Source organism: Paramisgurnus dabryanus, chromosome 23 (genome assembly GCF_030506205.2).
Source record: "Paramisgurnus dabryanus chromosome 23, PD_genome_1.1, whole genome shotgun sequence".
Lineage (NCBI taxonomy): Eukaryota > Metazoa > Chordata > Actinopteri > Cypriniformes > Cobitidae > Paramisgurnus > Paramisgurnus dabryanus.
In genome coordinates this window covers 3,177,121-3,191,543 of record NC_133359.1, presented here as the reverse complement: position 1 = coordinate 3,191,543, position 14,423 = coordinate 3,177,121, and the positions used below count along the sequence as shown (strand labels likewise).

General features: G+C 35.7%; 3 protein-coding genes across 6 annotated transcripts in view; 2 read left to right on the top strand and 1 right to left on the bottom strand.

Moving 5' to 3' along the window:
* Positions 1-4,214, top strand: part of myrf (myelin regulatory factor) — a 45,973-nt gene extending 41,759 nt beyond the window's left edge. For 2 of the 3 annotated variants that reach the window (XM_065277477.1, XM_065277476.1), the window contains exons 19-23: positions 691-774; positions 1,029-1,105; positions 1,216-1,329; positions 1,655-1,879; positions 1,962-4,214. In XM_065277477.1, the coding sequence (XP_065133549.1) occupies positions 691-774; positions 1,029-1,105; positions 1,216-1,329; positions 1,655-1,879; positions 1,962-1,984 (523 nt within the window). In that variant the 3' untranslated portion in view covers positions 1,985-4,214. The remainder of the gene's footprint in view (positions 1-690; positions 775-1,028; positions 1,106-1,215; positions 1,330-1,654; positions 1,880-1,961) is intronic. The other variant, XM_065277478.1, reaches the window with a different exon arrangement.
* A 1,496-nt stretch (positions 4,215-5,710) lies between these two features.
* Positions 5,711-7,210, top strand: tmem258 (transmembrane protein 258). Its single transcript, XM_065277479.1, has 4 exons — positions 5,711-5,838; positions 6,340-6,449; positions 6,833-6,960; positions 7,045-7,210. The coding sequence occupies exons 1-3, from the start codon at positions 5,836-5,838 to the stop codon at positions 6,957-6,959; spliced, it is 240 nt and encodes a 79-aa protein (XP_065133551.1). The 5' UTR covers positions 5,711-5,835; the 3' UTR covers position 6,960; positions 7,045-7,210.
* A 901-nt stretch (positions 7,211-8,111) lies between these two features.
* On the bottom strand, positions 8,112-13,747 carry tmem138 (transmembrane protein 138). 2 transcript variants are annotated; one of them, XM_065277474.2, is made up of 5 exons: positions 13,536-13,747; positions 11,016-11,485; positions 10,752-10,923; positions 9,766-9,841; positions 8,112-9,381 (listed from the first exon to the last, which is right to left on the bottom strand). In XM_065277474.2, exons 2-5 carry the CDS (start codon positions 11,141-11,143, stop codon positions 9,269-9,271), a joined length of 489 nt encoding a protein of 162 aa, XP_065133546.1. In that variant the 5' UTR covers positions 11,144-11,485; positions 13,536-13,747; the 3' UTR covers positions 8,112-9,268. The 2 variants fall into 2 exon arrangements, with proteins under 2 accessions (XP_065133546.1, XP_065133547.1); XM_065277475.2 differs by having other exon boundaries at positions 11,016-11,300.
* Between the last annotated feature and the right edge of the window lie 676 nt (positions 13,748-14,423).

Below are 14,423 nucleotides of genomic sequence, written 5' to 3'. Positions count from 1 at the left end.
CCCCTTAGTGCCAACTGGGCATCGTTTAAATGCCACGGCCTACCTGAGCATTGTTTCTGACCATGTCCATCTCTTTATGACCACCATGTACCCATCCTCTGATGGCTACTTCCAGCAGGATAATGCACCATGTCACAAAGCTCGAATCATTTCATATTGGTTTCTTGAACATGACAATGAGTTCACTTTACTAAAATTGCCCCCACAATCACCAGATCTCAACCCAATAGAGCATCTTTGGGATGTGGTGGAACGGGAGCTTCGTGCCCTGGATGTGCATCCCACAAATCTCCATCAAGATGCTATCCTATCAATATGGGCCAACATTTCTAAAGAATGCTTTCAGTACCTTGTTGAATCAATGTCACGTAGAATTAAGGCAGTTCTGAAGGCGAAAGGGGGTCAAACACAGTATTAGTATGGTGTTCCTAATAATCCTTTAGATGAGTGTACATACATACTTGAATACAAATTAATGTGCACACACGCACGCAGACACACACACACACACACACACACACACACACACACACACACACACACACACACACACACACACACACACACACACACACACATGAATGAACTACATCCTGTTTTAACTTCTCTCTCTTTATTTCTCTTTATTACTGTATGTTCTCGTTTGATCTCCTCTCGCTTATTTTCTCAGTGTTTCTCTGTCATTTGTAGCTCTGCGTCTCGCTGCCTTCTCTTCATCTCTTGGACGCCCTTCCTCACTGCAACTATCACATTCTGTCCATCCTTCTGTCTGTGGTACGATCGTCTCTTTACCTCATCCGTTTCTTCTTCATCCACCTAAACAGCACTGACAGATTTCACTTCTACATGTACCAGCCCAGAGAAATGTTTACAGTAAATGCTAAGGAGTATATGCTTTGAGGATCAACTTATAACAACAGACACAACGATTCAATTGTGGACATACTGTACAGATACATGTTTTGTTAAGTCTCCAATAAATCTTGTACCTGATATAGAAAACCAGCTTCTCTTATCTCTCTCGACAGGTCTCGTTCTGCTCTGGGATCATCACGTCAGGCTTCTTACACCCCTGCCAAAGTCACCCTGTCTACTCTCTCCCCAGGTATCAGAAACAACATCATCTCAAATAATGCAGACTTTATATGCTTTTACTCATATTTAGTCACAGTTTTATCATTATATTGAAGTTGTCTTTACATTATCTTTACACAGTGTCAACTTCAACACTCTTGTCCGATCACCCGGCTTGTTGCCCTCCAACAACAGCCACAACTAACCAATCTGCCACCATCAGTCTGTTACCAAACAACAACCAATCTACTCCAGGTATAAAAATTTTTTGTGTTCCAGACAAAGCCAAAGGTAAAAATATCATCGTCATACATGCATACATCATGACGTGCTATAAAAAAATGTAAAGTTTGGTTACAGCTCACAATGAAGCTATAGAAATGTATTTCTTATTATATTGTGTTTTTACATAAATCAGTGCGTGATTGTATCAATGATACGTTGTTGTGTTACAGTTATGAAAGCTGTTCTGTTTTTGGGCCGCTGGTTTTACACTGAGGTTTATTCTCGTAGTGAAAGAGTCCATTCAAGCGTTTACATTTGATTCATATACAGTATCGTCTGTCTCTGTATCTCTCAGACTTCAGCACTGCGCTCCCCACCCAGGCCACTGTTAACAAGAAGGCAAAGTCTCGGCCGCTGGATAAAGACGGACGCGGTAGAAACCGTCTCAGCCACACGTCGGCTCCACTGTCTGTCAGTAAATCCAAACGGCCGCCTCAACCGCCGGAGCTCAGCGCAGCCACCAAACGCTTACCAGGAGGACAACAGCAACCACGAAGACAGCGCAGTTTAAACACACATAGTATGCACATCAATGCTAAATATATGTTTTAATATTAATACATTTGTGTTTTGATAAAACTTTTTCTGACCTCTCTTTACAGAGCAAAACTGTATGTTGCAGTGAAGAAGAGCAAACTATTTCCCATCAGAGCTCAAAGTATAGAGTCAACATTCAGGTTTATATTCCTGTGTTCATACATAGCGCTGGCCCTGATTCAAAGACTGTTTTTTCTTGATGGGCCAATAACAATGTCTTATCCGTGTTTGCTATGTGAAATGCATATTTGTACAAGACGAGAGGAAAATTAACATATTTCAGAAATAATTATAGTTTTTGCCACTCAGAAATTAGCTTTAACCTTACTTAAACTGCAAAAAAATCTAACTTGGTATTTTAGATATTTAATATCGAAAAATTCTTAAATAAAGATGTATTTTCTTGATGAGCAAAATGACCTGAGAAAATAAGTCTAGTTTTTAAGCCAACAAATTTAAATTCAAAGAGCACCTATTGCCTGATTCACATTTTTTTTTTTTATTTAGTGTATAAGTGTGTATTAGTACATGTTAATGATATGTAAAAGGTACAAACCCCAAGTAAACATTGACGCGAGTTATCGTCTCCAATGTCCACAACAGGCAACAGTTTACTTTCTGGGATTGGTGATGTAGTAAAGACCGACATTATCATAAATCCTCTCGCTGCAGACTCACAGCCTGTAAGTTAACTCCTGTTAGCAACCGAATCTTTCAAACATGGTAAGGAGCGTCACATTTCCTGCTGACGTCAGAGGTATTCAGACCAATCACAATTTACAGATTAGCTGGCCAATCAGGGACACAGCCCTTTTCAAATCCTTGCGTTTCAGGAAGAGCGTGAAATTTGGAGCTACAAAATGTACGGTAGCCTATGTGAAAAATTATGTGTTTTTTTAACCATAAACCACGCAAACACATTGTATTATACCAAATACATTTTTTAGCAAGGAAATAGGTGCACTTTAAGTGAATTTGTGTTTAAAACATGCAAAAAATCTCCCAATACATTTCTCTTGAATTAAGTGTTTAAGAAAAAGTTAATTTAATATATCTTAATTTAAGATTTTTTAGATATTTGTCCTGAAAACAAGACAAAAATACTAAGTAAGAAAGTCATTTGCAGTGTGCTTTTACTGTATAAACACATGCATACAAGTTAAATGTCTTTTAATGCAGAGATATAATATAAATGGGTAACAGTAGGTGGGTGTGGAACAGGGCTAATTTAAATATTTCCCCGCCTTTGACAAGTTAATCGCTTCCCTGCCAATGATGAGTTTTTCCAGCAATCCATATTTCCGTTATTATCCACCAGATGTCGCTCTTACCCAACTCATAAAACCTGGAAGCAACCCCTCAGGCCAAACAGTAAGAACTCCATGTATGTTTTGATCATCGCCATCATCATTATTTCAGCTTTTTGCAAAAAAAATATTTAAAAAAAAACCAACCCATATATGAGAGGTGATAAAAAGGAACAAATGAAGATAGGATGAATTTTGTTTGTTTGTTTGAAAGAAGATGTCTGTTCGTTCATTTGACATATTGTATGTTTAAAGGAGAACATTATCTGAAACGCATTACATTTTTTTGAAAATCATTAAAAAATTATTGAAAAATGAAAAACGCTGGTGGGGAAAGAATTAAACATCCAAAATCGCATGCTCTTGAGTGGGTACTAAGTAAATATGTGACGAGGTCACAACAGTAGATGAATCTGTGTAGTATGAAATCCGGACGTCCTACATATGCCATATTGTCATTGTCATGTGACCCACCAGCATCAGTTACGTCACGTCATCTCCATTCACAAATCCTCTCCCATAGCCTCATGAGATAGTTAAGTGGTCATCGAATACACACTGTGAGTCCTACTTTTTGCACTTAAACAGTTTGATGTGTTGATTTCGTGCCATCTGTCAATGTACTGGACCACCTCACACACTGTTTGTATTTTTCTTTGATAATTTATACACTGGAAATGGCTTTAACTGCACCAACAGGCTCATAATGACTGATAATTTTACCTCATTAACATGTTTGTCATATCTACTATAGAGAATGTGTTCATCCTGAGAACATCTGGCCATATGCAAATACATAATGAACAATTTAGAAAGACAATACATGGTTAAAGTAGACAATTCAGGTCAATAATTTAAAAAGAGAGATGTGAGTATAGGAGTAAAACTAGATACTGGATTTGTGTTAGTTGGAGCCACTGGATTTCTCTAGGAAACTGGAATGACTTCACACTGGAAAAAAACAACAAAACCACTTTGAAAGTCAAACACTGACTAAAAACTGGATCATTTTACTATCGTTTTAAAAAAATGTATACTCATTCATCAACTCTTCCACACTTTACAGACTTTATATACAACACTCCTTATTACATTAATTCATTTTCGTTACTGCTTTTACTGGAATTTACACTTTTTTACATTTCATCTTAACCACTGCATTTTACTTTGAATACTAAGTGTGTATATAGTATTCTATATATACATATATATTATACTATATAAGCCTTTACCAATGATTTTGTTTAAAATAAATCTTTGGGGTCCTCTGAACAGTATATATGCAGTATATCTTGTATAGTTTTATTATTTGTCTTAAATCTTACTGTGAATAAGATAACACAAAGTTAGTGTCGCTTAAAAGTGTGTGTCAGAAACTTTATCAGACAATGCTCCAATTTTTTCACTAAACAGACACCTGTCGATTTATTATAATTTCATTTATAATAATGAAATTCCCATGAATTTCATCTTTATTTTGTCTCTTATTCCAATACTTTGTACATTTCAGTGCCTTATTTGATGTCTCTTTGTTACATTTCTGTTGTGCGTTTCATCTTCTTGTATTAATAACAGTTTGTTGTTATAGTAATTGTATGAAACAAGGTAAGCCATAATGTAGTTTTTGTATAAGGCTGTGTGATTACGTTAGTCATGTAGTCACAAGAAGTGTTGATTGAAAATGCACTAAAATTACAATTTATAATACATTTTTTAACACTAATGGGTGATACTGATTTTCCAAAACATTTGGTATGATCTTTCAAAATCTAATATATGTTATTTTTTAATTCATTTGTCCACAAAATCACACATATATGATCCTGTCTCGAATAAACCAGCCTCATGTGACTCAAGCACTTCCAAACTATGCACTGTAAATAAATATGTTGTTTATCTAATGTCATGGCTGTTTAAATACTGTGTAATATACAAAACTTATTGTTTTTTTCTTGTGAGAATGCAGGTTTTTGTTATAATCCATATATCTTTCATTATGTAAAAACATGTTGAATTGTTTTCTTTCCACTCTTTAAATAATGATATATAATTTACTACATTAGTTTGTACTTTTTAACACTTTAGAAAAAAATCAGTGCTTTCATTCTAATTTTTAAATAGGATAAAACGTTTTTTTTTTATATATATAATTTGGGTGTGGTCATTCATAGTATTTCAACAAAAACAGTAATTTTCTCGGTTGTCTGTCTTTATTTTATCCTTACGGCTTTAAGCACTAAAATATAAAGTTTAATCATTCTTAAGCTTGTTGTGTTTATCATTATAACATTTTCTTTTTTTTCAAGTACTTTATTTACGGTTTCTGAAAGCCTTTCTTGTATTGTTGATATTCATTATTTTTAGTTCAACTGCATAATTTGTCTCACTTTTTCACATGTATGATGTGTACTGATAACATAATATGAATGCATGACGGTGATACATGAATTAAATAAATATTTTTTCTGAATACTAAAGGAAATTATTATCTATCTGCCTCATCATCGGGACTTTTGCGCTAGGACTTTTATTTTAGCTGCGCCGGTCAGTCACTCCTCTTCCGGTCACTCTTAACTTACGTGGCTGTTGCTGCTTTCTTCCGGTTTGACGGATTCACTCTACCTGTCACACGATGGTAAGCTGTTTTTAGAGCTATTTATTAATTTCTCAAACGCGTTTGCTGTAAAAATATACATTTTAAATGCACGTAATGCTGGTAGGTTTCGCGTTAATCTCTTTTGCTAATAAACTCAAAGCTACGTTTTGACAGCAGCGTTAGCATTAGCTGTTAGCTACAGTTTATAGTCTGATTATCTGCTGATGATGTTGCACAGATATTAAACTCATAAACGCGCGTATCAGCTGTAAAACAGTGCAGTTTATATGTAGATATGTTATGTTTAGCACACATACTGATTAAATGTATACTTTGTAATGCACTTTAAGTCGAATTGGATGAAAGCGTCTGCCAAAATGAATACATGTAAATGTTTTAGTGTACGTTACTATTCGTGTCTACTCTTGTAGTTGATCAATGATATTTGGACACTTTATAAACGTGCTTTTAAAATACAGAGCATGTCAGTAGGATCTTTAAATGAATTTTTAATAAATGTTTACCGTGTGTTTTGTGCAGGAGTTGGAAGCTATGACGAGATACACGAGCCCGGTGAATCCGGCGGTGTTCCCCCATCTGACTGTAGTGTTGCTGGCCATCGGCATGTTCTTCACAGCCTGGTTTTTTGTGTATCCTTTATCTGTGACAGATGGGCCACTACTTGATCACACTAAATTTGAACAAACTAAACCCCTTTTTACACCTGTGTGACTGCAGACATCACTCACATTGCGCCGCTGCTTTTTGACATTGGCCATATAAAGATGCTTTTGTGAGTTTTTTTTATAGTTGCACCCAGCAGGCAAAGTTTTCTATTTGTTTTTCTTCATGCAGTGATAGTCCCTAAATGTAGTTTGATCAAATTGCATCTCAAAAATACATTATCTTGTTTACTATGTATTTAGTGCTGTCCACATCTGAATTAGATTAATGCACTAGGAATGTTGGGTTCAGAAATATAACTTTGTTTAAAAAAAATCTTCATATTTACATCCTTAACACACACCTTTAGATATGAAGTAACGTCCACAAAATACACACGAGACGTGTATAAAGAGCTGCTTATTTCTCTGGTCGCGTCGCTCTTCATGGGTTTTGGAGTTCTTTTCCTTTTGCTTTGGGTTGGCATTTATGTCTGATGTGAGTATTTTGAAGCCCAGCCCTGCATTAATATCATGCTTTTTATTTTTGAAGTCACTACATAAGAGTTTTTGTTTTTGTCAGGTTTTGGCAATGGATCACGATACGTACAGCTGAACATTCCGGGTTTATCAGAGCATTACAGAGACGAGCACCAGAATCCGGGTTGGAGTTTGAACTGGGTTAATCTTTCACAAATTAAAACTGTTTTTGTTATAAAATAAAACATGGTTCTGTGTTTTATATTGTATTCTTGAATCTATGCATTTTCTTTAAATGTGAATATTTTTTCTCAAGCCATTTTAGGTCTAGATGCATCTATTGTTATTGTGTATAAAGTATTTATATTTAGCCTCATTAGTGTGCAGTGGTGACTTTACTAAAAAAAATCTGGCTACACAGAGGTGCAACTCAAGTATTTTTACTTTATCAGGAGTGTTTTTATTTTACCTCACAAGTTATTCTAAAGCATAATATCACTTTTATTCCACCGCATTTCACATTAAATAATATTTAATGCTTACTTTTACTCAAGTATAAAATATACTTCAAAAAAGTACTCGAGTAAAATAAAAATACTTGAATCCTTTAGACCTCTGCTGGTTAACAAAATGTGTTGATGGATCAGCTCAGATTCCAAACTTTCAGTCATGGCCAACAGGGGTCAGTGTTGCTGTGGTGACAAATATAACTTCAATATCAAAATCTAGCTGCTTCTAAATCGTATTGATACTCATAAAAACAGTGAAGCTGGAATTTGAAGACAATTGTTTTGCAATACATATATATACACAGACAGAGTAATGTGCAAAAGTCTTAAGCTGCCACCACTAATCAAAGAAGAACCATTTTTAGTGCCATATAGCACCAGTAAAGCACCTGTGTAGAACCATATAGCACCACATATGGTACTACATAGCACTTTATGGTTCTACACAGGAGCTTCACTGGTGCTATATGGCACTAAAAATGGTTCTTCTATGATTACAAGGCAAGCAAAGAACCAATTTTGGTACTATATAGCACCGTTTGTTTTTAGGGTGTATAGTTGTCAATCAGAAGTGTTGTGCAATAGCATTTTTTAAAAAGTGGAGAAGGCGGTTATTTTCTAAAATTCAAGAAAATCCTCCCCTTTACCTTTAAACAAAAGTTTCATTAAGTAAGTTGATGAAAACGTTAAGTTAGCTCTGTATTTGATAAAGGAGCGTGCTGTGCTATTTATGTCCAGCAGGTTGTTTGTGGTGTGTAATACCCCAATCCCAGTTTAACCTCACAGATCAGAATAGAGCAGTCTGTCTGTGTGGAGATCCTCACCCATCTCTAAGCTAAAGCCTTGAAATAAACCTCAAACACAGACAGTAAGATAGTACCTTGACAATTTCCTTTATCATCATCATCATCATCACACGAGTCAGCGAGTGACGTACAATGAAAAGAAAGTCTTATTACAATGTCAGCAGTGATATGAAAAACTGCATTGATGCTACATTAGAAACTGTGATGTTTAATCTCTTTGCATAAAGTTTGGGAAAGTGAGGCACTTTGTTTACGCTCGCTAACATTTAAAGAATTCACAGTTTGAAGAATGTGTTGGACCTTTGTGAAAACATTCATTCATTCTCTAAACCTGCCGGTCCTCTCTGCAGTGTCATGTGAGGGATGGAGCCTTGTGTAAAAACTTTTACAAACAATATTTTAAAAATGTATTTACAAAAAAATCCAACTCAAGAAAACAAAGATTCCTCAAACCGATCCAACTCAATTTCCACAAAAATCTGTACAATCAAATCACAGCTGAAAAAAACTATTACTGTATACACTACACATTATAAAACAGATGAACTGCGAGTGATTTGGATAAAACAACATTGTATTCAGTTTGGTGGAGCTGGTAGGTGTGGAAAGGACACATTTCACTTTTCATTTGATTGTCATGAAGACTTATAAAAGCCCTGATGAACAGAGTAGATCTGTAAACAGAAACACAACTTTTACCCTTACACCGCATTAAGATCATCAAGATGTTCAGCCATCAGTTTTCACTGTGACATAAATTGGTCACTTTTCTTTGTTTCAGATGGAGAATACAATCCATCTTGTGTCCCATGAGCGCTATTTGGTCTCTTTCCTTGCAATAAAGTTTTGCAGGAGTCCTCATTTCATCTGTCTTAAAATCTCTGATGAACAATCATTCGTTTTCAACAGAAGATCCAGCATCCAGAATCTATCAGCAGTAATGTTCCTCTTGTATCCCACTGAGATCTCTTCAGTGTTTTTATTCTGTATTCTTGTAAACCACACGGACCACTCACTGTCGAGCTCTAGCAAACGCATCCCGGAGCCACGGTGAGTCCTCGTAAAGTCTGGGATCGCCCAGGTATTCAGATGTGCGTTTGTAGAAGTAATAATACAACACAGCAGCTGAAATTAGGCATAAAAAAAGCATTAATAGACAAATAAAAAACATTAAATCTTTATTTAAATGAAAAGCAGAATGTTTAAATGTTAAAATGTATTCAGTAAAATTAAAATGTTATCCGTATGAACCAAAAATCATTATACACTATGATCATAATGTACATTTTAATATAAGTTAAAGACTCTGTTCTACTCTATGAAAATGTAAAAAAATATTTAGATAGATATCTATTATTATTAAAGAATACAAAACTGATTTTGTGTAGTGTCTTAATAGAAAGAAAGGTTAAATCGAACAGAAGGGATTAAGAGATTCTTGACAATATTGACAGTGACCTTTGTCTTAAATCCAATCATGTTTTGGCTGAAGTTTCACCGTTGGCTTACCGAGTCTCTGGAATACAAAGAGAACCTGCAGGCCATCCGTCCACATGAAGCGATTCGAATCCATCCACCTCAGATTCTGACAGAAAAATAAAACAGTACATAAAAATCATGCAGATATTTTTTATAATTTGGAAAAAAAATGTCCTTAAGAGAATACATTTGCATGCAAAAAAAATTTGTTCCTGATGAGTTTTTATGTTATTCTGTAGTACCGGGATAACCACTAGATGGCGCACCTACCCAATTTATAAATAAACTGAAGCCAAAACGTAATTTATTATTTTTACACTCCGTGTATGTTTTGATAATCGTTTTGAACACAAAATTTTGAGAAAAAAGCTGAGATAATATAATTTTTGTGAAGGACTTTTGATAGAGATCAGATGCAGAGCGATCTTTAAAACATATATTAACCAATCAGGAGCTTGCTCTACTAGTGACGTAATTACAGGAAGCGAGCAGAGTCGCAGAAGCCCCTCCCATGACGCGAATTTCCGCATGAAGGTCTCGGTGACTAGAATTTCACGTGCGAATGAGCGAGTAAACTCAAACTGTTCAAAGCGGCAAACTAGGTGCGGTAGACGCGATTTTGACGCCTCAAACGTGACTGGTGTGAACCCACGGTTAAAGGCACAATATGTCATTTTCACCACTAGAGGTCGCCATAATTGTAAAGTAATTAAATTTACTTGCATAAGCATTATACTATAACATAACCTAACAGAGTGGTTTAGTAGAAAAAACAGATTAGTGTGATTGTAGCTTAAAGTACAACTTATATATACAACGCTGTCCAGATCAATTTTGGATACTCTGATGTCATAGGCCGATCGGTCTGTGCAGTGCTGCATAAAGTTAAATAAATCTATGAGTTTTTTGAAAAAATAAATGCCTTTACATTTTTTAAATGCTAATGGTGTATGGAGGTTCGGTGTCAGTCTGTCATTATAAACACTTTATATAAAAGTAAATGTATGCATACACACCATGACCCAGCAGTGAAAGCAGATGCTGAGGGTCAGATAAAGAGCAGACAGTATAAGCAGTGCTCTGAATCTCTCCAGTAACAGTGACACGAGCCCCACCTGGAACACGTATGTGTTAAACATCATCAGAAGAATGATGATGACATTAAACAAGATACCGATGTCCTGGATTCTGCAGGGAGAGACAGAAGACCGTATAATAACAGCTTATATAACATCACTGTATATCACCTAACGTACAATAGATAATACGCTCTAACTCACATGAACAGGACTAGTTGGATGACAGGGGCGGCCCGCAAGAGTTCACTGAAGGAGTTGACAAAGAGGTCAAAGGTTAGCAGTGCTAACTGGATGAGTAACACCAGCGAGTAGTTATTGGTCTGAAGCATCTCTGCAGTGATATGGAGTCATACAGAGAGGAGGAACTCCAGAATAAAGGAACACATTGAACCACCACAGTCTTCCTCCATAAACAAACTCTTGAGGTTTAGCCTTCATCAGATATATTTCGCATGAAGATATTCACATTTCTCATCTCGTTTCTTGCTGCTCCATAGAAATGAAAGACAGAAAGGAAGGATGATTCCTGGAATTGTTCCATAGACTCCAAGCGTTCGGTTATCTAAGCAACAATCACACTGGAGAATAACTGGAGGATTCCCAAATGAATATTCAAAGTTATTTCCTCATTCCAGCATTTTCATTGGTCAAGAACTTTACACACCCTCTCCCTGCAAGAAAAAAAAATACATTACAAATCATCACTAAAATCTATCTATATACCTGTCTGTCTATCTCTCTTTCTACTTACCTACCTGTCTATCTATCTATCTACCCATCTGTCTACCTACCCGTCTGTCTGTCTACTTACTTCTCTGTCTATCCACTTCTGTGTCTATATATCTATCCATCCATCCATCCATCGACCTTTCTGTCTATCCACTATTTACCTCTCTATCTACTTACCTCTCTGTGTACCACTTCTCTATCTACCTCTCTATCTATCTATCTACCCATCTGTCTACCTACCCGTCTGTCTGTCCGTCTGTCTACCTACTTCTCTGTCTATCCACTTCTGTTTCTATATATCTGTCTATCCACTTCTGTGTCTATTTACCCCTGTGTACCTCTCTATCTATCTATCTATCTATCTACCCATCTGTCTACCTACCCGTCTGTCTGTCCGTCTGTCTACCTACTTCTCTGTCTATCCACTTCTGTGTCTATATATCTGTCTATCCACTTCTGTGTCTATATATCTGTCTATCCACTTCTGTGTCTATATATCTATCCATCTATCCATCAACCTATCTGTCTATCCACTTCTCTGTCTCTCTACCTCTCTATCTACTTACCTCTCTGTGTACCACTTCTATATCTACCTCTCCATTTATCTCTCTATCGTCTGTCTACCTAACTCTCTGTCTATCTACCTATCTGTCTATCTACCTCTCTGTCTATTTACCTCTGTCTGTCTGTCTATCTATCTATCCGTCCATCTAGCTAGATATTTATCTACCAACCTGCCTATCTATCTACCTACCTCTCTGTCTATACACCTCCCTATCTACCTTTCTATCCATCCATCCATCCATCAACCTATCTGTCTATCCACTTCTCTGTCTATCTATTTACCTCTTTGTATGTCTGTCTGTATGTCTATCCATACATCTAGCTAGCTATTTTATCTACCAACCTGCCTATCTATCTACCTACCTCTCTGTCTATCCACTTCTCTATCTACCTTTCTATCCATCCATCAACCTATCTGTCTATCCACTTCTCTGTCTATCTATTTACCTCTTTGTATGTCTGTCTGTATGTCTATCCATACATCTAGCTAGCTATTTTATCTACCAACCTGCCTTTCTATCTACCTACCTCTCTGTCTATCCACTTCTCAATTTACCTCTCTATCTATCTACGTCTCTACCTATCTGTCTATCTACCTCTCTATCTGTCTATCTCTCTGCATATCTACCTCTCTATCTATCCGTCCGTCCATTTATTCATCCACCCATCTCTCTATCTTTCTATTTACCCAAGTTACCTACCTACCTACCTGTCTACCTAAAAATGTATTCATAAAGGAATGAAACATCTATCTATCTACCTACCTGTCTATCTACCTGTTTGTACGTCTATACGTCTATCTATCTGCCTGTCTATCTATCTAGTATCAATCACTGAGTTAAATTCCTGCAACATTAGGTTGTCTGAACAGCAGACGGAGGTTACAGAGGTCATGCAGGGGATTATGGGTTAATTTCACTGAGTGCACGAGGAGTTGAGATGTTCTTGTCCGCTAATCTCTGATTCAAAACTCCACAGAGTCTAAACAGATTATTGGACAGAGACAACAAGGTCTTATAATAACATATCAACTTTCATTACACAACAACTTTCAGCGTTCAGCACTTTCACTGTAGTAAATGTGGTTAACTTGTGTGTAATTTCTTTATCCGTCTGTCACGTGCAGTGTTGTAGCCGTCTGTTTACCAACACGTTAGCAAAGCAGAATTAATGTTAGGTTTGGTATTCAAGTGAAAACTAGCTATTTTTTCAAACTGAACTTTACTAAAGATAGCTGCTTATTTCTGTAACTTTATGTGTCTATATACTAAGATAAGGCATTCAAAAACATAACAGTTTTCAACTTTTTATAGGGATAAATCTTAAGAGATAAGCCGTTTGTGTAGTCTCACCAACAGCTAACTAGCTAACTGCTAAACAAACACAGATTTGTAAACTACAGTGGATTTTCTTTAAAATGTTTTTTACCTGTGCAGTTAAAACTTCAGCATTCATGTGTCTGAAATCCGTAAAACCATCGTGAAGTCCGTCTGAATACTAAAATCTTTCTCATTTCTCGTGATTTTACGGGACCGTTGCTGATTTGAGCTGATCGGGACACACGGAGCACGAGCCGCTATTGCGTCGCTCATGGCAACGGCGGGAGGCCAAGGACCGCGTTACCGTAATGACTGAAATAAAGAGAGAAAGTTAATGACAAACTTCAGTACAAGATTGTTATTAAAAATAAGTTAAATAAATTTTGTTAAATATGTTTTCATTATTCCAAGTTTTTTTTGTTATTATTATTTTTTTTAATGAACGTACAGAAATCACAAGTTTTTAGTCTAAAACATCAAAATAAAAGTTTTAAAATAGAATAAAAGTAAAGTCCTTAACTAAATTTACAAATGATACATTAATGATACATTAAAACTAATAATATAATATAAAAGAAAAACAAGTAAAAATAAGGATTTTTTTGTTATAATTTTTTTTAATGAACGTACAGAAATCACAAGATTTTCAGTCTAAAACATCAAAATAAAAGTTTTAAAATAAAATAAAAGTAAAGTCCTTAACTAAATTTACAAATGAAACATTAATGATACATTAAAACTAATAATATAATATAATAGAAAAACAAGTAAAAATAAATTAAAGTAAACACAAATTAAATTAATAAAAGTTTTTAAAATACGTAAGTTATAATCTGTTGATTTTATAACGGGAAAATGTTCTTCAGTAACAGAGATGTTTAAACTGCTTTCCTATTGCAAATCGAGCATAAGGGGTGATAACTTTAAACAATAAAGAAAAGCCTAAAGTTTTTGAGGTTACGCCTTTCATTGTGTATGAAAAATATTAACCGTCTCA

What these genes read in the sequence shown, in the direction of transcription:
- tmem258 (XM_065277479.1), top strand. An exon ending in TTCACAGCCTGGTTTTTTGT is followed by an intron (nt 6,450 to 6,832) that starts GTATCCTTTATC and finishes ACACACCTTTAG; the next exon opens with ATATGAAGTAACGTCCACAA.
- tmem138 (XM_065277474.2), bottom strand. Translation starts at nt 11,143, where the DNA reads ATGCTTCAGACCAATAACTACTCGCTGGTGTTACTCATCCAGTTAGCA. An exon ending in ATCCAACTAGTCCTGTTCAT is followed by an intron (nt 10,924 to 11,015) that starts GTGAGTTAGAGC and finishes CTCTCCCTGCAG; the next exon opens with AATCCAGGACATCGGTATCT. An exon ending in GCTTTCACTGCTGGGTCATG is followed by an intron (nt 9,842 to 10,751) that starts GTGTGTATGCAT and finishes TTTTTCTGTCAG; the next exon opens with AATCTGAGGTGGATGGATTC.